This window comes from Diadema antillarum, unplaced genomic scaffold (assembly GCF_040938485.1).
Source record: "Diadema antillarum isolate AM-2024a unplaced genomic scaffold, OU_Dant_1.0 seq00000667_RagTag, whole genome shotgun sequence".
NCBI classification, from domain to species: domain Eukaryota; kingdom Metazoa; phylum Echinodermata; class Echinoidea; order Diadematoida; family Diadematidae; genus Diadema; species Diadema antillarum.
Genome location: NW_027271577.1, coordinates 473,966 through 500,931, shown reverse-complemented (window position 1 = coordinate 500,931; position 26,966 = coordinate 473,966). Strand labels below are relative to the sequence as shown.

At 37.0% G+C, this 26,966-nt stretch overlaps 1 protein-coding gene across 1 annotated transcript; it reads left to right on the top strand.

Moving 5' to 3' along the window:
- Window positions 1–651: 651 nt before the first annotated feature.
- On the top strand, window positions 652–23,734 carry LOC139736850 (uncharacterized). Its single transcript, XM_071647513.1, has 9 exons — window positions 652–804; window positions 7,628–8,149; window positions 13,245–13,420; window positions 14,028–14,156; window positions 14,588–14,924; window positions 16,634–16,910; window positions 17,718–17,823; window positions 19,918–19,968; window positions 20,817–23,734. Exons 2-9 carry the CDS (start codon window positions 7,750–7,752, stop codon window positions 21,228–21,230), a joined length of 1,890 nt encoding a protein of 629 aa, XP_071503614.1. The 5' UTR covers window positions 652–804; window positions 7,628–7,749; the 3' UTR covers window positions 21,231–23,734.
- Window positions 23,735–26,966: the final 3,232 nt, after the last annotated feature.

The window sequence follows — 26,966 nt, the reverse complement described above, 5'->3', positions numbered from 1 at the left end:
CAGTCAACGTATTCAACATCTCCTCCCCCTCTCTCTATCATTTACAATATATATATATATATATATATATATATATATATTGTGCGTGTGTGTGTGGTGCGTGGGCGCGCGTGTGTGAGTGGGGGTAATATAATACTTCATGTACAGAAAGAGAGTGAAACAAAGTGCGATGAGAAAGGCGAAAGGGGTAAAGAAACATAATCAACCAACTTAAGGAGATGTTACATATTTTAAAAGTTTTCAATAATGCTATTGAACTGAATGCTTGGCAAAAGAAATACTGGAAGTATTTGATCAGGGACCCACCCGTATGAATGATTAGAACTGGACATGCTGTATAGCTGCAATCGTTTGTTTGATGCAATATTATCGGTTTTCCAGGTATTGAAGTATGTTGCAGTCAGTACAGATACTTTTCTGACAGTTTAATGACACCTTTACGAACAACTGATAAGCTGAGATCATTTGGGTTACTTTTTCAGAAATAATGGCACGCAGATCCTCCTTGGATCCTCCATTCCTGCTCAAGCTTTTTCGATCAATCCGAACAATTCCATTGTTTGCGTCGCCTCCATTATATCTTGGATATTGAGCAGTATAGTATTGCCTTGTGTCACGGTTGTGTATGACTGCACATGCACAGTAGTATTTGCCATTATCGTTTCCCCTTTGTGCCCTACGCCTCGTTACAGAGAGCGGTGTGTTCCTGCACACTACATGCAATGCTCTATGTTGTGTGGAGATAGGATACGCTTTAGAGCATTTCTGGTCACAATATCTGTCAAGCTGGACCCCTCCACCGAGGTAAGTTTAATCACCTTTAAAGATTTTTCCTACGGATTCTTCTGCTATTTCATTTCTCTTTTCTTTCCTCTCTAACAGATTTAGATAAATGTGAATGTTTTTGAAGAGCTGGCTCTACAAGCTGGAAACTATAGGCTTACGCTCATAATAAACTCCGCCTGCATTCCTGGTCTGGTATGATCGCTCAGAACGGGTAATCTGATGCTGCCGCCGTGGCATAGCTGGATGGGCTTTTTAATACTAGTACGCGAGACCGCCAGGATCACGATTTTGTCACCAGTATACTAAAAACTAGTCCTGTTATGATTAACTGAGACTTATAAACAAACTGATGCTTTTGCATGTGACATCAACGAAAATGATTGAAGCGTGTGTGTGTGTGTGTGTGTGTGTGTGTGTGTGTTTCATAGTATTATGATTTGTGATTTCCAGAGATTTCAGGATTTACATAAAAAGCACCCAAGTTTGGTCTCTGTAAGTTGACACTGTTTCGACGCGAAATCATTTGGGTAGGGCAGGGACTGCTCAGTTAGTTTGAGAGATACACATAACGGAAACTTTCATTCATTCATTTATTCATTTATTTTCTCCATTTCCAACAGAACTTGTAAATACAAATTTTTCACATAAAATATAAGTACATAATATGTCAACATTACAAAATATGACATTTGACAAATGTGAAATTTATGAATATAGAAATGATTAGGTGAAAAATAAAAAAGCACGAAGACCATTCTGAAGTTTAGACAATGCAGGAGATGGGGAGGAATGCTGAAGAAACAATGCTCGTAGGGTGTGTTCCCCACTTGTTCTCGAGACCAACAAATCTTGAAATCTTGTTAATATTGAAGCTCCAAACAAGTGTGAAGATAGGGGCATGCTGCATGGTGTATTCAAATCCTGACTTTTGGTAAAACATGACAGGAAATGATACACCAATGATGGAAGTATGATGATTATGATGATATAAATGTTCGTAATAGTAAATCACAATAACAATATCATGAACGATTTCTTCATGAAGGCAAGAGTACAACATGCCCACATTTTCATCATCGACAATTACCGAGAATTATACCCCGATCGCTAACACTTAAGATGCTAACTCCGAGTTAAACATTCAATATGTATCTAAAAACCACCCACTTTACAAACTATTCGCATTCCATTATGCGAAAGTTTCTTGTTAATGTGTTAATTGTCATTCCGCTAAGCATAAAATTACTGTGAACATTGTCCAAGGACTGAATGAAGTAAATAGACAAATTGGTTTACAGTTCATTCATGAAAAATATTTATTAATTACATGGCAGCCTTAGTTCATTCTTTTGATATTCAATTTTCAATAAGGTAATCTCCGAACTCGTCGTAGTTGTCAAATATTCTAAATGATTCCAAGTTGTAAAGCAATTACTGATGGAGGTATCCTGTTAACTTTTTGAGAAATTTGTAAACACATTACTTTATCTGTTTGTATGAAGTAAAGATTGCGTTCAGGAGCAAGCATTCAATCTGTTAGGTAATGCAATTCATGTTCGACCAATAGGTGAAATGTTTTCATACACTTGTCGGAAAACAATATGGGCATAACATTATTCATTAACTTCAGAAAGCATGCGATATCAGTGAGTACGAGTCGTGAAGTGTAGGTCAGGCTCAAAATCTGTTCTAGTTAACAAATCATTTGCAAAGCCGTCAGCAGTACTAAAAACTGAGTCACTTTGACCCTCAGAGTGGCTAAAAGTACAAGTTTCTATTTTTGGTTCTTTATCATTATAAATGTATATATATATATATATATATATATATATATATATATATAGATAGATAGATAAATAGATAATAGTGTAACTTTCCACATGTTGGACTTCGAATGTTGTAATTATAAGAAGAAAGAGTCTCAAATACGCCATGGATCCAACAAGAAAGTTTTTTTTTATTGCAAAGTTTTCAGCCTGCCTCACAGGCAGGCTGAAAATTTTGTAATAAAAAGAAACCTTCTTGTTGGATCCGTGGCATTTTTGAGACTCTTTCTTTATATATATATATATATATATATATATATATATATATATAATTATATACAGTTACTATTTTCATTGGTATTGCTGACCGAACAAGTATTTTTTTTAACTTCACGATGTACAGACCCTTTGCTAATCTTTCAAAAATGAAGTATCCAAAATCTCATAATGGTTTTAATGTAATAAATGATTCCTTTTTCATTCAATACAACATTAGATACTATATCACAGTTTACCCACACATTGTTTCCTATTAGATTTTAATGTTCTCAGTTCTATAGCGTGCTATTGCCATTATTACAACTTTCACATATTCAAATCATACACTCAGATGCTGTTTCATTACTTAAACACATTAAAACCCAAAGACATTTGCATGCACGAACAGACACAATTCCCTTGAAGTAGAAAAAAGTAAAAGTTTTGGAAAAAGGAAAAGGCATTTTGATGAAGATTAAAGACTGTAGAAAAGTAAGACTTCTTCTGCTTGGGGAAGAAACGCGGTGGTCTGCCTCCTGGCAACGGGGGAAGGGCCTCGCTTCGTCCTACTGCCAGTACTACTAGGAATGGCCCTCTTCCGAGAGAGGTTCTACTATTTGACAGCAGGAAGGGGCACCTTGAGAAGTGATTGACTAGCTCCGCCAAATTGGAGAACTCCTCTGTTCTCAAACGTTTAACTGTACATTGGATTTTGGTTAACGTTGGTTCCAATACAAAAAGAAAAAAAATGCGTGAGATTTTGTTCATCAATCATCTTCTGTGCAAATCAAATTTCATCAAAGAAAATCGTTGCTGCTTTTGTACTTTATATATTCAAACGCTTGTGCATTTGGGGTTTTTTTTATGAATATCACTTTTACCTTCGCATTTGGGCAAATCCAGGAGAAAAAGGTTTGAGTTAAAACAGACAACAGAATATATTTCTGAAAAAAAAAATCATATTTTTGTCAGCGTTTGCGGAATACGCTTGGAATATAATAAAGTATATTACTGTATTAATGCGATATATTTTGAAATAGAGCACAATACCTCCTGCAGTTCAGATCATCAATCACCAATTATTATAGAAATGAAGACTATATCTCCCTGAAAAGGTAATTACATTATTTTTTGTAGAAAGTGGATCGGTTTGAATATTTTTTTTTATTGTCACAATTTATGTGACAAGCATTTATCTTTTGTTACACATGTCAAACATATTTCATATGTTACATTTTGATATGTTTATTTGATACCGACAGATCATCATATCGATTGTAATATGTTTATTAAAAATGATTTATGTAACTATAATGCTTCATGATTAATACTCTCATGTTCACCGAAATGTTTTGATTCGTTGACGATGTCAAAAAAAAAGGGAGAGAAGAAGATAAAATCTCTGTGGATGGGGGTAACGGAAAAAGAAATTTCCCCGTTGTTATACAACACATTTCTACCTGGACTCGAATATAGATTCATCTAAAAAGGTATTTACCCAGCCAACACAACATCTGTGAAAGGTTTTTCGAGTTTTGGTCACCGTTGAACGAAAATGAAATAACAACCGGCTTCGTACAAGAACGTACTCCTGAAAAATATGGAAGGGCAACTATACATTAAGCTATCAAAGCTATATATGCACAAAATTTACACTTAATTTATACATTTCTAGAGTTTACATAATCTTACACTGTCAGGCATACATTCTCATACATTCTCACACAACGCACTGATTTATATTGAAACGACATTCCCCCACACTCATCTACACATTTACAAGAAAATTGTCATAGTGCAATATTTCGTCTCGCTTTTTAAACCATGATAATTATGCACGGTAAAGTAAATAACATGAATAAGGACATTTCCTTTTGTAATTTGTTTGAACCACCATCCAAGTCTTGTGATGGAAATCTTGTGACGTTTTCCTCCCTATTTTCTGACTACTCATTTCTGTGTCGTGTTATTGAATTTTATCAAGGACAATTGTTTATTAATTTACAAATTCTCTAATTTACAATTTATACATAATGAGTCTATCTTCTTTGATTTGCATAATTTGTTTAAACTCAGTTTATATTTTTGTTACCTTACCTTTATCATAACGTGAACCAAACCAAACAGTAGATGCAACAATAAGGATAAGACTGTTGACGAAAATAATAATCAGTACATTGACTGTAATTTTCACTTTCCCACTGATACATCGTACATCAGGATGTATTTTGTATAGATACTAACAAACGCAATGCTTGCTCACAGAGAGTACCGCAGTCCCTCATAAAGATATAAGAGCAGGCTGATGGTATTATTTGTTTTTCGTGGCCTTTACCGGCATGAATCAAAATTGAATATAGTAAAATGTGTAAAAAATTCGACACAGAAAGTCCCTTGATAAAAAGTACGAACCAATATGCATTCCTTTCAAATGTGAATTGTCACTATTGTGAAAAAAATCCACTATTGACAGATGTAATATACGAAGATTTCATTCGGCTATCGTGCTTAACCTTGCCGCAGTCAGACTGGCAGTAAGGAAGATGAAAATGAATACGATTTAATTTCTTTATCATTTGACGGGGACATACAATACTGCTGAGAGAAAAGAAATAACAAAACCTATAAATAATTGTCGAAGATACAAAAGCAGATGTCGTTTATTATCACTGCGTGCATTGTAAATGTTGCTATGCATAAGAGACACAAGTAAAGATTTTGTATTTGAATTGCGAAACACTTGAGAGGGACATTCCCGAAGAAGCAAACTCGTAGTGAACTCCTGCTTTCAGGAGTAAATTGTCAAGTTTGGTTAGAGAAAGAAGAAAATTCAACCCTAATGTTCAGATTCAAACCTCATACTGTTTATAACTGATTTCGCAATATATTCAGAAATAAGTAAATAAACCAACCGAAACTAATTTTCGGAGGTTTTTTAAACTAGAAAAAAAAAAAATCCGTTACAAATCGTTGAAAAAGCAAAACCAACGCTTTTGCCCTACAGAGATATGGCCCCTGTGGATGACATCAATTTGAAAGGTATTTTGAATTGCCGAAATAGATAATAGGCCTTCAGACGTTAGAGGTCTATCATGTGACACACATGGTAAGGATGATATTGAGGATGATAATGATACAAATGATAGTGGTTTATTATAGGTAAAGCGCTCACTCCATCAGCCTTTATTAAACCAGACTGTTACATGGGTTACAATGGACACTATATATGTATATATATATATATATATATATATATATATATATCTTTCTCTTTCTCCTGTGTTCTGAGTGGTCGTGCAGGTTCACCTTTTTTTCCTTTTTTTTTTTCTTTTCAATAAAGTAACGTAAGCATCCCCCTTCCCTGCTACTGTGTGCAAGTGGTTAGATGGTTTCCTAGGAGAAGTTTTGATATTTCTATTATCTATCTCGTTCTGAGTGAGGATTAGGCAAACAACAGAGGCAGGCAAACATAATGTTATAGCAGTTACGCAAATGCTAAGACTTGGCAAATCATTTGATCTCTTCGATTGAGCAAACAAACCGCCATTAAAGTAAACATAACTGACAGGTTGAAGTCCAGATTGTGGTTCTTACTCTTTTGATGTGCAACCTGACGCAAACCATTGGTACCAGCCAAACTAGGAAAACTGCTTCGTGTGGACTTGATTGAATATCCCACCCCAAAACAACAACAACAGCAACAACAACAACAACAACAACAACAGCAACAAGACTTTTATTTGCCTGTCTCAGACTGCATTCCTTCTTGAGCCATAGTATTGATGAGCTAGATGTGTTTCTATTTTGAATGTCAGTAATATAAGGACTGATCATGTGACGTACTTTGTACATGAATGTAAATGGAGCATCGCTATAAAATCTCTCAGTCTGGTAGAAAAAATAAAAGAATATGGTATCTTAGTTTTTGATCGTCACGTCTCCTCAGATACCCCAGCAACCTTTGACTACTGTGTCTACTTCTATCGCTTAGGTAACCAAACAATGGAGTACACAGTTCAGCATAGCTATCTTATCCTGTGTGAAACCTGAAACTGCAGTCCGTGTTCACGTTGCGCAAATTTAAATATTTTACGTATTATTTCCTCTTTGCAGTGACATTTTTCATTAGGAAGTATACGATGATATATGAGCTATAGTTTTTCAAGGCTTCCACGAGTAGAGACATACGTGATCGACGGTTAGTTTTGTTTAAAACTACTTGCCTATTTTTTTCCAGTGCTAATAAAGGGGGGGGGGGGGGAGCTTGAAATGGAGCCTCTGCATGGAAACTAGAAGTTTTCATAGGTCTTACCAGCTAAAAAAGAAACCAGTTTATAAGACTGGACTTTCGATGTACGAAAATGCATGCTAGTATATTCTAGGTCTCTTTACATTCATGCATGTTTGAACGCTTGTAATGTAGGGCCCCCTATGTATAAGTACACATGTGCATACAGTTGTACCTATGATTCGTATGAAGGTTTGTATGTGTGTAATTAAGTGTATGTATGCAGATATGTATATCCATACAAAAATACATAAATAAGGCCTATACAAGTATAATGCCTGTATCTAGACAATAACGTCGAAACTATGAGCAGAGAAAGCCCGTCTGTCAACACTTGGTAAGCGGAAAACACTATCCCCACTATAAATTGAAGTACTTGATGTCACAAATCCATGATGAAGAAATGCGTAGAAGTGGATAAAGGTTTCTAGCATTTCTATCAAATGTTGCTTACACAGTGTTACGTCTTGAACACCTCATTCAATTGTGATGTTCTTTTTGTGTTTTTGTGTTTTCTCGTTTATTCTAGATTCGTGGAATGTTGGGAGAGGACTGTATATAAATGAAAGCTATGGGCAACAAGCGCTGTTTATTATGATTGATTGTGGACTCAAGGTACATGTCATAGACAATCATTGTTTCTGAGTCGTGATGTCCGGAGTAATTGATTCTGTGCATAAGACTGGCCGTATGTTGCCTGAACCAGCAAAACCGACAAGGAAGCCGCGCCCTCCCCCGCCGAACCCGGGTACCGAGCCGCCATGTGAGGCTCCCGAACAGCACCCACGTACCCTAAACTTGGCGTCAGAAGTGTCTGGGAAGGAGCGCAGCAATAAGTTGACGAAGTTTGTGTGCGAGAACGTGTTACCGCAGTGCATCAAGGTGACCGAATCGTACAATATACCGGGATGTGACGTCAAACTCGAAAAAGGCGCAATTCTTATGCTGCATTACATCTTCAAGAATCCAACCGTCTTTGCCACCAACCATATGGGGAAGAACGTACGACTGCCTGTCTACGCGCGTCAGAATTACGAAATTCTTCCACTAGGTTAGTCTGAGTGGTGACACGACATTTGCTCCTGCGACAATAATATTTGACTATTGGTCAGGTCTTATTTCATTAGTAGCAATTATAGCAGGACCAAATGTCATGGAACCAGTACAAAGACAAATTCATTTTGAACTCTCTCCTTGAGGTCCTGTTTTATCCTAGATGTTTGCATCTTTATGTTTTATATAATATCTCATCTCGAAAGCTTTATTCTTTTCTCATGAGTGGCTTTCATTTGGCACAGTGCCACAATTACTCTAGTAGATTAGAAGATATCGAGTTGGTATAAGTGCGTATGATAATACTCTTCATTGGCAATAATCGGTTTCTAACACCGCAAGATAAGTCGAAGGAAAGACATGGAAGAAATCAGCAGTCTTACATTCTGGCCTAATCTGAACGTGTCTATCAAAACCAATAAGGAACTAACACAACAACGAAATATTCTTTATGATTTTATAGTATTTGCTATCAAGTCTTTATTATCCTCCGAAACATTCCACAGAACGTTCTTTATGTTATCATACATTTTTGCTTGTCAAAGCCGTTACGTGCACCACAGGAACATCACCGCTTTCATAAAGTCAAAAGTTGAAAAAATTACCCGGAGAAAGGCGGATGTTCGCCTAAATGTGCATATTTTACGCCATTGATTATATTTTTATTCAAATTATAATGGCAACGTGACAAATCAACAGAAATGGGGATACATTCAAAGTATTTCATAAACAGACAATGAATCAACTGACTTGCGTTGTTTCTGTTTCAAATTTAAAGATAATATATCTACATGATTTACGAAAATGTAATCATACTATGATTTTTTTTATCAATGAAAAACAAGGCTTTATACGAGTCGATGATATAACACTTAATGCAAAGAAAGGATAAAATAAAAGGAGAGCGTATTTTTCTCTTCGTGTTAGTCAAAAGGTTGAAAAACACTTATGAGCACGAAACCATGACTAATCCAATGAGCTCATGGGATCATTAGAGAAAGCGCCAAGAAAGGTGAATCCTGAAGAGGTACTATTTCTCTACATTAACTATTTTGAAGTGGTTAACTGAAGTGTTTACAGGGATTGCCGACCTTAAAGGATACTTCCGGATGATTTTCAGACTTTTGCATTTGACCATTGATTAGTCATACTGGCTGCATACTGGGACGAGGAATATAAATGTTTTCAAAGTCCATAACAAATAACAAGGAACGAGGATGCGTGATGACATAGCAGCTTCACTTGAAAATGTATGATTGGGTGCACAAGAAAACAAAACAAAAGACGAAAATGTACATAAATAATACCTAAATAAATACACAGGTGGATTTGTTGAACAGAATAATGGTTTTGTATGGAATTACATTGCTCCATATACATGTCAGGAATATGTGAGCCTCCTGCGTCATCATGTTGCATTTCATCGTTTTCTCATACATATCCCAGCGGAAGAAAAATGATGCCGCGTACTATGGTAGTAATACATTGTAATACAAAGGAAATGAAAGGATAATACTGTGCGTATCCCCCCCCCCCAAAAAAAAAAAAAAAGAAAGAAAGAAAGAAAGAAAGAGGTAATCCAACTTTAGAGGGCTACTGTTCCATAAATGTCAACTATGAAGGGCGCAATGTTGGTTGTGAGGAAAGGGGAACCATTTTTTCTCTCTTTTATTGATACCTAGTTGTGTTGACAAATGTCATGATTCACTGAGCACATTAACTTTGAACACAATAATGTAATGTTGCACCTTTTCCAAGTTTTAGCATTATCAGGAAGGAACATTGAGTTTCTCACTGAAATGCACGAGATTTGTCAATGAAAGTGATCTAGTAAATCGGCCAGCCTGCAGGTTTGTGTTTACAGCTTTTACTTTTTATAGTCTACAACCTTAAACATGACCACCTATTAGATAACCTGGTCACTCCCACAAAGGACAACCCACACAATCCGTTTTCTCTATTCATATTCAAGACATGGTATTTCTTTGTGAGATAATATGTTGGATATGAAAAGAGAAAATGGATTGTATGGGGTGGCCTTTGTCGGCATGAACGTCCGAAGGAAGCAACACTGCTATAATCATGCATTGCAAAACTTTAAATAGAAAAAATACTGTATTAAGATTTCATGTATACTATAATGCTTATTCTGACATTATGGACATCGGTATTACATTAATGGTTCTTGATTGTAGTGCACTGATATGGTTGACAGGGAAGAAACAATTTATGTACGATTGTGATTTTAGGAAACCACGTACCTAGTCAATCAATTCACTCCCATATGCACTATTAATAACACAATAAATTTTCAACGGAGCTGATGACTAAATAGAATAGATGCAAATGAAAATGCCACCGGAGGAGACCCTGATAATGGGATATTCTAAAATCCACACAAACTATGATGATGACCGAAAAGTCTCAGATAAATATGTCGCCTCATGGACAAGTCGGTGTTTGTTTGTTTGTCTGTCTGTTTTTAGTTGTGCGAATATTTGCAAAACGCTGACTTTTTCATGCATTTGCTCACGATACAGCTAATTGGTTTTACTTTGGGAAATCCCTTAGAAATCCAATGGTAGTTCCATCTGTTTATACAAACGACCATATTTTTGTCATTTTGGCGTTGGATACGATATAGGAAGTGACTACTTTCACATCGCGAAGAGAGGAAGAGTGAAGTTCGGCTGATGTACCTCGTGCTATGTAATTTCCTTCAGATTGGTCTGACTTTAACCTTTTCTTGAAGTGATGTCAATCTTAGATTTTTGACGATGCTTATAAAACCAATTAATATCATGTTATATCTTTATCGCTATAAAATCAAATGTCTCCGTACGATCTGTCATCTATGGTAATATAAAATCATTTTACACATGGGAAGGAGAGACGAATTGTTAATTTTGCTGTCAGTGTTTTGTTGAGCCATCACAGGCAAAGTACAAAAAAACAAAACACAGCACTTAAACTGAGGAGGAAATATCTGCTCGGGAAAACACTCCCCTCTTGTCGTCCGAACAAAAGGGCCTGACAGTTATGACAGAATACTTTAGTTTAGGATAGTCTCATAGGGTGCTTTGCACAATATTCATTAGTATCAAGTGGTCGGTATATTACTAAGTTGATCGATGGAGATCCGCATACTTTCCCATACTGTTGATGTCCGAAGTGGCCTACATTAGGATTTCACTCAGACCTTTCGAAATCAAAGTTTCACACATGTTCACACATCTCTGGCAGGGACGTAGTTCTATAATTATGTGGAAACCACTTCCTTTCCCAACTTCAGTTCAATGGATGAAGCTTATATAAGAATATCGTGATTCATAACATCAAATTACTTCCGTGTTTGTCAGGAAGAATTGTTATTGCTGACGACATATTTTTAATGCATCGTCTCCATACTCGGTTTGTAGATTTTTATTCGTGAATTATACAAACCTCACATAGTCACGTACACGTGCAGATGTTTGCTAAGAAAAAAAGTTGTCTCTCTTCAGTGCCATTCCATCCCACTCTCAAATAAACTTGATTTGATTATCAGGAAGTAAAATCAACGAAATAACAGTTTGGAGATCAGACATACACGTTACAGTGCTACTATTCGCAGCCATATGGAATGAGTTGAAGATGTCATCGCTTCACTAATTTCCCCGGTGCTAATGTTGCATTTTTATTGAACTGAAATGAACATTAAAAACTTATATATCCTTTTCATAAAGGTATTGCTGTATTTATTTGGGAATGGTAACTTTATAAGTGATGGGTTTTGTTGTTGCTATTCCAAATTATCTAACATAGATCATAACAACAAAATATAACATTATAATGATGATGATAATAATAATAATAATAATAATAATAATAATAATAATAATAATAATAATAATAATGATAATAATAATGATAATAATAATACAATGTTGCACAATGTATTATTGCCAATTGTGGACCTCCCGATTTGGGCTGATTTTGGCCGGCAACTTTCTTTTTCAACTTCAGCTGGTTTTATTGTTACTTCCTGATCCGTGAAGGACAAATGACTCATACGTCATTTTAGCGAGTTTAGGGGATGTCCCACAAAAATGAGAACGAATCCTCTGCGATTTTACTGAGTAAGCGCATAATAGACGGAATCAAGCTACCTGGCTTTCCCGCTCCGTTTTCCATCATTTGCAAATAGCGTGTATTGTGATAGTGATTCTGAGGTCACCTCTTTCCAAGGACCATATTGAAAAACTGCTGAACTGAAAAAGTTCTCTTTTTAAAGACATTGATTATAGGAATATTTTGAATGGACGAGTGAGCTAAAGGCTTTGTGTGAAAGGGGATTCCAACGATGGTTTTGGCATATTTTCCATATTTTGTCCAATTTTTACACCATTATTAATATTATTATTGTTATTATTATTCTTATCATTATTGTTATTATTACTGTAATTATTATTGTTATTGGTATCCTCATCATCTTCATTGTTATTATCATTATTATTATTATTATCAGTAATGTCTGGTGGATAAACACACATAAGCATTAAATTGTTAGTGCATTATCTGTTCTGAGTTTCAAAGTAATTGAAGTGGCAGTAACCCCCATCTATCTATCTATCTACACTAACCATTCCCTCTATCTCTCTCTTACTTCTTATAAGAAGTTCATAAAATTTATCCCAGAAACTCTATACAAGTATTACATTTTCTCAAGAAGTTATGGATTTGTTTGGTTGATTTTGTTTCTTTAAGATTATAAAAAGAAAAATAAGTAGTGTTGCATTACATACAGTATTGAATGATAGAAAGGAATTGTCACGCAAGTAGGCCTACTTCAAAATGCGGCTGGATGGCCCTACTCAGCTCCGCCCTAATGGCGGAGATGTTCTGCCGAGGGGTCCGGGAGAAAATACGTGAACATACAAAATCAGAATAGCATCCAGTATTACAATTGATATATTTATGCAAACATGTTTATACTATGTTTATACAATACGGCAGAAAACATGAGGTCAGTTTGGATAATGGTATTTCCGTTCTCTCAATTCACCTCCCTTCCCCCTCCCCCTCTCTCCTCCCCCCTCCCTCTCTCCCAATAGACCAAGCACTTGATGACGTGGAGTACGACAGCACCGAGGAACTCATCAACGCCAAACCACTGCCAGGTGCCGTGCGCGTGCTCGACGCACACTGCTCCTGCCATCCCGAAGAGCCGCAAGAACCCGATGACGTCATCGAGATCGACCGGGTGGAGGTCGACAGGGAGCGCGGCAAGGTTTCGAATTGCAATTCTTGAAATTCGTGACATGCATTCGTTCATTCGCTTTCCCATAGAACCATAACATTTGCTCACATTTTGACTGTTAACACACTGGCGATTTTACCCATCAATATAAACACCCAAACCCATATAGTTATGTGTGACGTTTAGAGTATTCGATATTCTGACGTGTATGCATGACATTAGTGAAGAATATATAGACATATTTTCTTGTCATTCTGCTCCTCCTTTTGAAAGATAGGTGTGCCTGATCCTATATCGAAATCATACACCTAAAGGTTTTTGATAGATGATGTTCCATGCATTTTATTTCGGGAAGGGGGGGGGGGGCGCTGTTTCATTGTGCTTTGCTTGCCAATCTATGTAACAAGAATATATCAAAAATTACTAATTCGAATGTTATCGTAAGAGGGATTTTAGCGAACATAAATGCCCCCGTCCCCGATAAATGTGGTCCGAGGTCTCTATATGACTGAGGACCGAGCTCCATAATATATCACATCTATAAACCGAATCTGCGTATCGCATGTTATCCCGAGCATGTTGTCCGTCAATAGTGAGTAGAACCGTATGATCATACTTACTATTCCCCCCTTCGCAGGTTTTGGTGGGTAGCTGCGACGGAGTCAAGCTTCGGTACTCCACCGAGATGAACACAAGCCGCTATACGACCATGGTGTCTCCAGACTTCCATACCATGTCGGAACTCAAAGACCGCAAGTTTCCTCAGGTGAGAGTAAAACTCACCATTCAGTAATTTCTAATGGCATTATGTTTGTTTGTTTGTTTGTTTTTGTGTGTATATGTGTGTGCCTGTTTGTGTGTGTGTTTGTGTGTTTGTTCGTTTGTGTATTTGTGTGTGTGTGTGTGTGTATGTGAGAGTGTGTGCGTGTGCAGGGGGATGTTTTGAGTAGTATGAGTGTGGCATCAATACGCAATATTATCAGAACTAGGTGTCATACCAACGTGGTCAAGATGTTTCCCGGAGGATGTCGTTTCTTCATTGATGCCCATCCATTATAAAATTGACATTACTTTCTTTAGTTCTCCGTGGTTTCGCTGATATTTCGCTTATTCATCACTGTCAGTATGCAGATGGTACTTTTTCAATATGTACATTCACTCACACACGCTATGAAATATCGTTATGTCTTCAATCAGCGCGTTCGTGTTCCTGACCTCAGCAGAGGTTTCTCCAAGCGAGACATCCAGAGCGAGAAGGTCTTCGTCCTGCACAAATTCTCGATGGAAAGTCACCTCTTGGCTACGAAATACGGCGACAAGCGTGTCTACCAGATACCCCTGACCACGCCCCTCTCTTTCGAGCCCAAAGCGGGGACTGCGGAGATCGCACGAGCGCTATGTCCACCGATGTACGCGCTCGTCAACCACACCTGGGGCTTAGTGGACCCAAGCCAATCGACTCTCCCACCTTCTATGGAGGCCATACCGCAGCCGTTACCCCCAGTCCTCGAAGCGTGGTTGAAAAGTGCTGAAGGTGAATGACACGTCCTTATCACACCTGCAACTCTTTCTTTAAAGAATACAATGCGCAAACGAAATCTAAAATCTCGTAGTATAGAACACATTGTTGCTTATACCATATAACATTTTTTTAAACAAAGAATAAGCTGGAACTCGTGCATCATATTTATCATTTTTACAAAGACGAGTTTTGTGATCAATGGTATCAACCGCCTTACGAAAGTCTATAAATATGACAATAACGTGCTCTTTTGGTGACCGTTGTTTCCCAACTCTACTGTACGATAGCAAAGTCAGTTGAATATGGTTTTAAAACCAAACTGCTATTTATTAAGGGTGTTCTCAACTATTTAATTTCAGGGGGACTGTTTAATTCTTCATCATTTATATAGTCAATTTGATGATGTGTTTTTACTTTATTTATCATATCACTTATCACCTCCCTCATTTGGTTCATATCATTGTTTGCTTTTTGCAGTTGTTAATTCTCCTTGATATAAGACATCTTAGACATACGATTTTAGTAAACTTATTTGGTCATGTTTACACATAAGGGCCAGTTATTGATGCAACTTACTATTTACGGGTTTTAATTTTCAAAGGGTTCTTTGCTCTTTTTGCACAATTTTGTTTTTTACTTGCTAAGGTATTTCATATGATGATTTTTTTATAGTAATCAACTTGTTTCACTTTGTTTCGGGATACATTCAGAAAACACGCACAATTTTAACATGGTAATGTACTTTGCACCATAGTCCTCCTCCCCGTAAATTTAGGAATCGTATTGAAACAAGCTGATGATGTGAAACCAGAAAAAAATGTATCTTTTATGTTAATTATGTCATAACTATTTTGAAACGTGTTTTCATGGAGAATTATTTACAATTGTAAAAACTACAGCTGTGTTCTGGCATGATCAGTCGCCCTCTGTATTACTGTAATCCAGGTCAGGTTTATGCTATACGTATGAAAATCATGACAGTGAAGTGACAAAGGCGTTGACGAATGGATCATATACATGGAAATACGTAATGACAGCATTGCGAATGTAGGGCTCCATATCTTTCCGTATATTGTGTGTGTGTGTGTGTGTGTGTGTGTGTGTGTCAAATCTTAAAAAATGACGAACACAACTCTATTGCTTTGCTGATTTGTGGGATTTAGCCAATTTCACTCCTGATCCGATCTACTTGAGTATTTAGGACGGTAGAAATGATTAGAGATTACACAAGTCAAATTAAGACCTTCCCCTTAATGTATATATCTCGTCAATTGCAGCTCCAGCTGTTTGAGGGGATAATATACACCGTATGTGTATGTGTGGTTTTCTCGTAATTAAAATACAAAGAAAGGTGCCTTCCCTAGGGTAACACGAGGACTATCATAGTGCAATGGCGCAGTAGTCCGTGTTCTCATTGACTGTAACGCACAGAGAATTTTTTAAGCATAAACGAACCCCCCTCAAAAAAAAAAAAAAAAAAAAAACAAAAAAAACAACCGAGATGGTGAATTTGAATTGAAGAGTTATCAGGTTGTAAAACAAACACGTTTGTACATATTTTTTTTTTTCGAAACAGTGATAATGGTCGGAACAGAATGTATGCAAATGAGGTGATTATGATGATTTCATCACTGCACACCATTGCTTCGTACACAAAGGTATTCAAGGAGTTCCTGATTTTGCTCAATAATCTTGGTAACTGCTGACCCTTATCTTTCAAGGTAAAAATATGTCAGCGACAACAGCGGACCGACGAAATAAGGATCTCGAGGAAAAGGTTAGTGAGGCTAACAAGGAGATGGCCCAAATGAAAGCTGAATTAAACGCTCTGAAGCGCAGAAGATCCCCCGGTGCTCCCGCGCCTCCCCCTCGGCCCGCAAAAGAAGGGTTAGCACCGGCACAACCAACGCCTCCTTCTCTACCGCCACGCCCACCTACCCTTAGGAAGCTCTCAACATCAGATAAAGGGGAATACGACCAGCTACAAAATGATGAAGTGTAAGTGATAATAGTAAAATGTGTGTGTGTGTGTGTGTGTGTGTGTGTGTGGTTGGATGTGGTATGGGTAAACTATTACATTTTCATTACAATTGTTATCAATTAAACAAATGAAATGCTCGGTGTGTTCGTTATCAACCTTTAGTTACTATTACAGGAAGAAACTCTTTATTATTATTTTTGCCCAAGTGTCCAACTGATGTGAAAATTTTTGTTAGGTTGTACAGAAATGTTAGATATGTATCAGAAATATGTTCTTATTACAATTGAGCTGAAATTGATAAATACCTCTAAAAATGTGTGCGTGTGTGTGTGCTTGTGTATATGTGTGTGTTTGTATGTGTTGTGGTGGATGGGTTTTATGGGAAACGAATGCAGATTTCATTCTAGTGCATGCATCGTAGTGAATTCTAGCACGTTCTACCACTTCAACAGAAATGTTGAAATAATCATGTTTGGTTCATTCTTTCCTGTGTACTTTATAAACTATCAATTTCTTCTACTAAATTAAACAACAACATGAAATTGATAAGGGGATGTTACTCCTTTACACCAGAAAAAATATCATCCCTTATGTGTTGATATAATATTATATTCAGACGTTGAAACCAAGGTTTTTCCTTATTGTATTCACTTATGATAACCAGGCTAAGGTGAATAAAAAGAAAAAAAAAGAAAAAATATCATAATTGTCCTCGTTTAGAAAGTCTGCTGCTTGGAAATATGATAATAGACTTATGATATAGTCAATAATGTCATCTAACATATTTTCGCATCTCTTTGTGTCACTTTTTTCTTTTTTGCCAGTTACGAACACGTCTGGAACTCACAAAAATCCCCCAAGCCTTCCGAATCAATGGACCCGCAAACATTGACAAAACACGTGAACAGCGTATTGGCAGCGAAAGAAATAGTAAGAAAACTGGGCATTTTTTTAATTTTTTAGTTTAAAGAAGAAATCCACTCCAAAAATAAATAAATTTCAAAGGAAATAGAAAAATAGTCCCTACAGAATGAAACAAAAACGACAAAAAAATCGGATAATAAAATAAGGAAGATATTACATTTTGAAATTTCACATTTTTTTCGGAAAACATTTTTTGAACAGTGCTTATGAATATTCAGATAATGATGCTTACCCTCGAAATTTTTCATGTATGTTCTTTTTTTAATGAAATTCGGAAAATTGTTATATGTGACCCTGCACCTCAAAACAAACAAAAAGTCGCCAGACGTGAATTTTTAGTTAAGACCATATTCTGAAAGAGCAGACTTTAAGCTTTAAAATGATGTATAATTCAAATCAAATGGACTCTCCTAACCTATCTAAATATTGGAAAGAAAGCACAAACTCAGGAAAAGTGTGAACTGAGAAAAGAGGCTCTGAAGTACAGTGTCTATTCAAGCGCTTAATCTTTACCAAACCGCGCTGGCTGTGCGATGAATGGGACAAAAAACAGTAAGTAAACCACCAGAGTAACAACAATGAAGGGATTATTAGATTAAAGTGAAATTAAGCATGCCTCATTAACACAATCTGTCCATAATTAATGCAAACTTTTAAAGCAGTAGCACTATCCTTTCAAAAGTTATTAGAGTTGAAAGTGAAGAGTGTGGCAAGGTTTTTCAGAAATGAAAAAGGGATTCTAAAGACACACCTTATCACACTATTCTACCAAAAATGTTCGAGCTAGGTAATGCAAGTAAAAGCATGTTACCATACCAAGATATATCAGACTTAACATTTGTTCCTTTTTATTTTTGGTGGCTTGTAAAAGAGAATTTTTATATTCATACAGGTGAAATATGAGATATTTGTTACTTTTGTACATGAACAGAATTCGAAATTTTAAGAGCATCACATCGTCAACTCGCTCATTTAAATATTTACAATGACTGGTCAAGAAATGTTTTCCGAATAAAATGTGAAATTTCAAAATGTCACATCATCCTTATCATTTCTTATTCGATTTTTGTCATTTTTGTATCGCTCTGTAGGAAATGTTTTCTCTTTTTTTTTTGGAAGATTATTTATTTTGGAGGATTTACTATCTAATGCGATGAACTTTAATTCACTTAAGCATAACCTTACAACTTACGACGAATGGACGCAGGAAAAATAAACTACATTATTATGTTCTGAGAGTGTAATCGTTATTGGATAATAGGGATGGTACATATGTAACAGGATTTACAAAGTGTTTGTTTGTACTTAACCTTTACACGGTTGTTGTTTTTTTTTTTTCTTTCATTATCTCTTTAAAGTGAGAAATGTACTCATGTGTGTGGGATGTATGTTAATAAATTGAAAACAATATATCAGAAATAAAAATGTAAGTTGATCTAATTATTACAATTATTACATTATCACTTCGTGCTTTTTACAAAAATTAAGTTAAAATTCGTATAATGTGCGTTATTAATAATAGCGATATTAAAGAGCAGTTCAGATTTTAAGCCTAATTCGTTCCGTGAGGTATATTGTCATGTTTGATAAATATAACAAAATCTGAAGATGAAATATGAAAAAAGATGTCTCAAGAAGGAGATTAGTGTGCGATCTCATCATACATAATCATGAATTCATTTATGTCATCTTCATCGTTTGAGTGACAGTTGGCAATTGATTAAGAAAGGCTTAAAGGACTCAATCTTCCATGTTTTTAATGTTTTGCAACGTTGTTTACATGTCTTCGACAACCTGATCCTGCCCCGCATCATTTTGGTTCCGAATACCCCAAAATGATGTGTCGTCACGCGTTTGTTGACCCTTAGTGATGTCATTTAATCGCATCACCAAAAATGTACAGCATTAGGATAAAATGTGCCGCAACATCGACTTGTTTGTGTGTGTGTGGGGGGGGGGGGGGGATGGGGGCTCTCATTTCTTGGCTGTTGTCACGTGGCTTAATGCTATTTCGTCAAACAACATAGTGATTATCACAGAAGTTATATCAATTTCTAATCGTGTAACTCGGCACCATCTTTTGTTGTGATAAACCTGCAGGAACTCGTGGACGTCAGGAGGGAAGCTAAATTTCTGGCTCAGAAATGCGAGGTCAGTATATCATCGAAAGTATGGCGTAACGTTAACCAAAGGCAAAGAAGCACATACCAGAACCACGTATTGTGTCAGTGTGTGCAAGAAAAATTTAGCTCTGTACTTTGCGTTTGTGTCAGAATATTGTCAGAATATTCTAAGTTTTATACCTTTTTTGGTTGACGCGCATGAGGCCTGTATTTGAAAGTGACCTAATGTACAAATATAAATGCAGCATAATCCCATTTAAGCTGACTACATCATCTCTTAAAATAAGCATGATAAGGGCTGGTCGATTTCGTAACATTCTGAGGGCGCTCAAGACTTTTGTTGCTAGCTTTTACACTATTTTGTAGCAATGAGGTGCTGGAAAAACGACGAGGAATGACTTGTAGCATTGCAATGCATCATTGGAAAGCTTAACATGGCCAATAGAAATAAAATTAAACACAGCATGATCAGGAACTGTATTAGGTTTGTTTGATTAGGGGTCACATTTATATAAACAAAATATTCGTTGATTGTTTGTAATGATATTGGATGACACCAGAAAGTCATGAGAAACAATCAAACGGCCATGAAATTTTGTGTTGAAAGTTCTCGTCATGATCTTATACATGCATTATTGATTGCTAGACAAACTTGTCAATCCCATCTCACCCATAAAAAGGTTTAGACAGTACTTGAAAGATTTTGTCCTCAGTCGTTCTTTAATTTTCAACTGACGAGCATGACGAGATTCAGCTTCAGCGTGTATTTCCTGTGGTCTAGCTGCCTTTTTGATAAGGTTAAGAAGTTGTGTTCTTTGTAGGTCAGTATCTTCGAAGCAATATGTTTGATTAATTTTCCAATTACATGCTTTGCAGAAATTGACAAAGGAGAATCTGGAATTGAGAGACAAGCTATCCAGATCGCCAGGGCGATACGTAAATATCCCCTCTCGAAATCCTTCCGAGGAGAGGGTGGAGGATGACTACGAAGACAGCCATGAGTACCTCACCCCGATCATACCAGAGAAACGACCTCTGCCCATCGGCTCGTCAAGCACGCTTCCCAGATCGACGAGCAGGGAGGACGTAGAATCGCTCAGCGTTGACGGGGTCAGAAACTTGCTTCTAAAGCTCGGACTTGAACAGTACGCCAAGCGATTCGCTGACGAAGTCGTGAACGGCGCCTTACTGGTCCATTTGGAGGAACAGCATTTTCTGGAATTGGGCATGAGCGCTTTCCACGCACGCAAACTGAAGGTTAAAATTTCAGGCGGATTGCCTGCCACTTAAGTCTACGAAATGGGCGCAATTCCCTGAAATCTTGATAGCGGAGGTGTCCATGTTATCCTATACAGTGGAAATCTGACCAGGACTTGTGACAAAGATCAATGTAGATCAACAACAAAAAGTAAAGAGGATACTCGGATCACCTAATTACATGTGACAAACGCGAAGATTTGAACTACTCCTTGAATAAGGACGACAGGAATGCGATGCGCGGATGTTCCTACTCAAACCCATTTCCTGGGATTTCTCATAAACGCAACCATTTGCCAAAGTCTAATAGACTGTAATGGATACACTGAGCGTGGTCCTGGCGGACCCTTGGTTGTAACCTGAACATGAAGTCGTATATATGCCACACCCGGGTGTTTTCATGATTCTAAAGTGTTTTTCATGGATTTCATCGTTTGACAGAAAATAGATGATTTATCGTCACTGTGTACGCATTCGCCGGCCCTTGCAGTAACTCCTATTAAGTCGTTCATAATACAAGAAGTAAAATACGTTGTAAATTCCCAAGAAGAGCGCTTTCATATTTGTTGGACATAATGCTTATCAGGTGCAGAGATTGGTCAACCAATAAACCATCAAAGAATATGAAATGATGAATATGATAATATATAATAGCTTACTTACGTACATAGTCTGCATATCCGTAAGGTTAAACAATAAAGAAAAAACACTTTGACACAAGCATTTTGCCCGATAAAAGCTGATGGATCTTGGCAGTTTGAGCATTAATATGCAAACAAAGAACACGCAAAAAGCTTTCTTTTTTATGCTCTAACAGTAATTTTTCTTCCAGCGTTGGTGCTGTTGAATTCTATTGCTGTGAATTGTAGGATTTTCTAGATGAAATAGCAATGTGCTTCATGTGGCATGTTGAAATAAACGTTACTCTTCCTGTTTGTCTGAAGAAACTTATAATATATCATAGGCATATTTACGCAGGGTAGCCGTATGTGTCAGCACTGCTCTCATTATCAACCAGTCATTGCACGACAGCTCTTTGTCTCCTGTGTCCCAACTGTCCAAGGGGCGTTGTAACTAAACGTCTTGACCGCTGTTAAATGTATCGGAGCTGGACAAGCCAAAGAGGTTCAAGAGCTGCATTTCCAGCTGGCTTTGACATCATTATTGGGTGTCATCAGGTGTCAGTTTTCTATGAGTGTGACAAAAAGACTTTACAGGTGCCTTAGTGCCTTTGTTGATGATTGAAGTCGTCCACTTTCTGACCAATGTGAAGGATTATGCTGAGTACGTTTTGCTGGTTTAGTCATTGAATGAAAGAAATAATGTCACCTACTGGTAACAAAAATTAATGTGAAACAATTCATGTTAGCTCTGCTCAGTATATATATGTGCAAAATTGTAAATTAGGGCTGTATTTTTTGAAAGTGTTTGAAACTGTACCCATATGGAAAGCCACTGTTATCACCCTTCTACTTGACTCCGACATAACTAATGATATGATTATCAGATTCGTGTCCTGAAATGCCCAGTCAAGTATTTTTTTTTTTGGTCATCTTATCTTATCAATCTTTGAGCAATCTCTATTAGCGCACCTCTCTCTCTTAACCTTTTAATGTATCACTCATCTTTTATAAGCAGGGATGGCGGAAACTATTATACCCTCGTAAAGACATGTATCTTTCTTAAAGAGTGGCTGCATGGTCATTATGCAATGAGATATGATATGTGAGACAGATCCAGTTTGGCACATAAGTAGTTGTGGCTCCTTCTATCGTACCTCCCTGGATGGTCAAACCAACTCCTCGGCAATGGTGCTCATCAGAGTCCAGAGTACGGCCACTCTTACATTCATTATAGTGCGCCCTCAACAGCGTATCTTATTCCTAAAATGCCTTTGATGGAAGCCAATGGTAAGAAGAGGATACAATACATGGTGTACTTAGTCCACTGAAATTTTACATGTTTCTTTTTCCTGCTGTCATGCACATTTTGTAAATCCAGATGCATTTTGTATTTCTCTTGTATGACATGACAATTGAGAGACACTTCGCTGTGTGCCCGAACACTGCTTCGGAAAGGTCACTTTCAAGATATTAGCTTCAAAGATGTCAGAACATTTTTTTTTTCTTTTTGTTTGTGAGCCATGACTAAATCACAGACAATGGATGAAATCTACGTATTACACATGGATTTTCGCTTGTATATAACCCTCCTATATAGCTCTAACAGGGAATGATAATGATTAGTCTATAATACGTCTGTGAAAATCCATATGGAGATAATTATAGTGTTCATGATAGTCAGACCTCCACTTGAAATAATGAATTTCAGAGAATCTAAACTGTAATGAATGTATATCATAAATCCGGTCCATGGTAATGGAACATTGCCTATTCCCTGAATGTCTTATCACTACATTACAGCGTATGAATGTGCGTGTGTTAGTTGTATCTTAAAAATACATTTCTATGGCCATATTTTGCAGATATTTGATGTAATTTCTATAGAAAATAACTATTACTGAAAGAAATATCACATAAAAGACTGTCATGTTGAACTACGAACTGATTAATTTGGTCCTTAATTATCAATTCTGATGTTGATAAACGAAAGTTCAAGATCAATTTAAAGTTCATGTATATACGCACAACACACATATGCACACTCACAATGGATGTACTATTGTGTTTGTATTATATACATAATATATGTGTGTATTATGTAGGTACGTATGTACAGTATAATGGTCTGTGCATCATGAAACTTACAAAAAGTCGCCAGACATGGGATTTCAGCTTGGGCATATTCTGAACATGCTGTATAACTCAAATCGACTCTCCTAACCTTTCTAGATATTAGAAAGAAAGCATACGTTCTGGAAAAGTGTATACAGACAAAAGAGGCTCTGAAGTAGGCCCATAGGGTCTAGTAATCGCTAATTAGTTCTTCCAAGCCGTACTCTGTGCATTGAATGGAACATAAAACAAACAAACAAACAAAGTAGGATGTAAACTTCCATAGCAATAATACCAAAGAGATTATCAGATAGCTGAAATTGAGCGTGCTCTATTAAGACATTCAACCCATCACTAATTTCATTCATTCATTCCTTTTATTTTTATTTTCTCCGTCGCAACATTTTCAATAACATTATATACTACTATGCACAGTAAAAATTAAAAAAAAAATCAACATAAGTAGTCAATAAAAAGGGGTATTTTAGAAGGGGATCATACAAATAAGCATTATAATGATAAATCAATCAAAGGGTGGAGATGGGGGACCCACTGAAAAGCTTGTAGCTAATACTAATACTAACTTTCAACTACTAACACTAATACTTACTTTCAAGCACAAACATTATCCTTTCAAAAGTTATGAGAGTTGAAAGTGAAGAGTACAGAGTGTCTAAAAGGTTTTTAAATCATGAGAAGGTGAATGTAAGATATACGTTATCGCACTACTAGTATTCTATACAAAAAAAAATGTAGAAAAAAACTGCTAAAACACAAATTCCTGTTCGTTTTATGCTCTCTCAGAAATGTGAAAAACACAAGATTGACCATGAAGGTTGACCGTTATCACCTATTTGAGTCCTCACTTAAATTCAGGGCTTGCGACTTTCCGTTGGTTTTGTGTTTGTTCGTTTGTTTGTTTGTTTGTTTGTTCATTTTCCATCTGAGAAGATCCATGGGGTCCAGTTGGATGTGAGGCGGGACCACTTCACCGGGCTAAAAACCTTGCTCTTTGCGATGAATCAAGAGGGATCTTTTACGTGCATGAGTTGTGACTCACACACGGGACCTCAATTTTGTGTCCTATCCGAGGGACAGAGTGTTTTGCCTCTTTCTAGAGGGGACCGTATATGTTCACACACAACATTGCTAAGTCCAGACTCGGTTCGAACGCGGGTCGCTTGGGTCGGAGGCAGACGCGCTACCGACTGAGCCACCTCACCGCCCTTGTGATGATGCTCAGTCACATACATGTAGATACATATTGGATGGGCGGCAATGAACGGGTTACCTCAAGATATTGTACATCAGAGGGCCATTCATAGCTCGTGTTGAAGATTAGTGCATAACTCTGCGGTCCTTTCAAGGTAAATGCTACATTTTTTTTAGTTCCTTAATTGAAGCAGTTCGATGCGATTAACAGTGGCGGATTCAGAGGGGGCGCACTGCGCGCGCGCCCCCTCTTTATTTTTGCGTGTGTCAAAAACAAGAGAAATACAAATAAATATTTAAAAAAATGGAAGAGGGGCGTACCCCCCACCCCCTTTAATTTTGTAAAGGCGCCTCCCCTTTACGGAATTCCTGGATCCGCGTCTGATTAATATCTGTGTATATGTGTAACTCCTCTGTCTTGATTTCGCCAATCTCCTCCCCCCCCAAAAAAAAAACAAAAACAAAAACAAAAACAAAAACACCTGCATCACAAAACAATAAACACCAAAACAAGCCGACGGATATTTACAAGTTCAGTGCATCAGAGTATGTAAGCTGTATTTTCTGTAATTTTTGGGATTTCAAGTTCATCAAAAAGGTTGTTTTGATAGCAACCCAAGCTGCAATGGCAAATGTCATGGTAATGAGAAGAATACTGCTTCCTGATTGGCTGTTGCTACGAACAGTTGCCATTCTAGAAACAATCGCTGTCATTTCTTTTCTTTTAAGGAAATACGAACTATTGCACAAATGACATTTACATACAAACTATAAGAAACTGCAACAACATCAACATTATTTTGAATGGCATGCAAACCATTATTGACATGGCAGTGGTATACTCGTACGTAATATTCATATGTCTGGATTGACTTACCGCTCATGTAAATTTACGTGTCTTTATTTGTGTCATGGATTTTGTAGCTATCTCTTAATAAAGGGAATTGCAAAGACTGTCTTTGAGCTATTCATCCCTTTACAAAAATACAATTTCGTCCCCTAGAATAATGCCCCTAAAACAACACTTAACACAGTCAAGCTTGATCATCGACACAGCCTATATTTTGGTATAGTTTTTCATTCAAAAGGTATTGAAAGTTCAAGCGCTTCATCTATACCATAATATTGTTTGTTTCGATATCATATTGATGATTCAGCACACAGCAAGCGTGCATCAGCTTAGCAACTCCTTGTCTTGTTTCCGATAATAACAAAGCACTCACTGTTGCCTGCACGAGACATATTAATATCTAATGCTGTCGTCCCTTGCAGTACTGGGGAAAGGGAATCTAAACGGAGAAAAAGATTCTACTTTCTGTAGGGTCCTAGCTGATACACGGAAAGTAGCTGAAGACGTAGCTGCATTAGCATTATCAACGGGGGTTCTAATTATCGAGGCATGCAGCGTGGTGGGACATCAAAGTTCAAATTTCTTTTCATTTCCATCAAATAAACAGAGAACATTATAAACAATGTACAAGCAGAACATATTGAATCATTGCACAAACGTAAATTAACAAAATACATGTCATCATGAGTAACAAAATCAAGAAAACATGATATTCTTAATATGTACATAATAGTTCAAATTAAACAAGGATGGGAGTGGAAATAGAGGGTCCCACTAAAAGGCGAAACTAAGTACTTGTTCGATAGAGGACTCTCAATCTCTGGACATCTCTGGACTGCATTCAAGAGTGACAAATACTTTGAATCTATATCCCTCCCAGCTCACCAGATACGAGCCAGAATCTTGTCTCACCTTACCCGCCCCCTCCAATAAATTAAAACAAACAAGCAAACCAAAAAAAAAAAAAACAAC

Bases quoted from the DNA above. Each gene is read 5' to 3' on its own strand.
- LOC139736850 (XM_071647513.1), top strand. From the start codon at position 7,750: ATGTCCGGAGTAATTGATTCTGTGCATAAGACTGGCCGTATGTTGCCT. The intron at 14,925-16,633 runs GTGAATGACACG...TTATCTTTCAAG, and splicing joins GTGGTTGAAAAGTGCTGAAG to GTAAAAATATGTCAGCGACA. The intron at 17,824-19,917 runs GTAAGAAAACTG...ATAAACCTGCAG, and splicing joins TATTGGCAGCGAAAGAAATA to GAACTCGTGGACGTCAGGAG.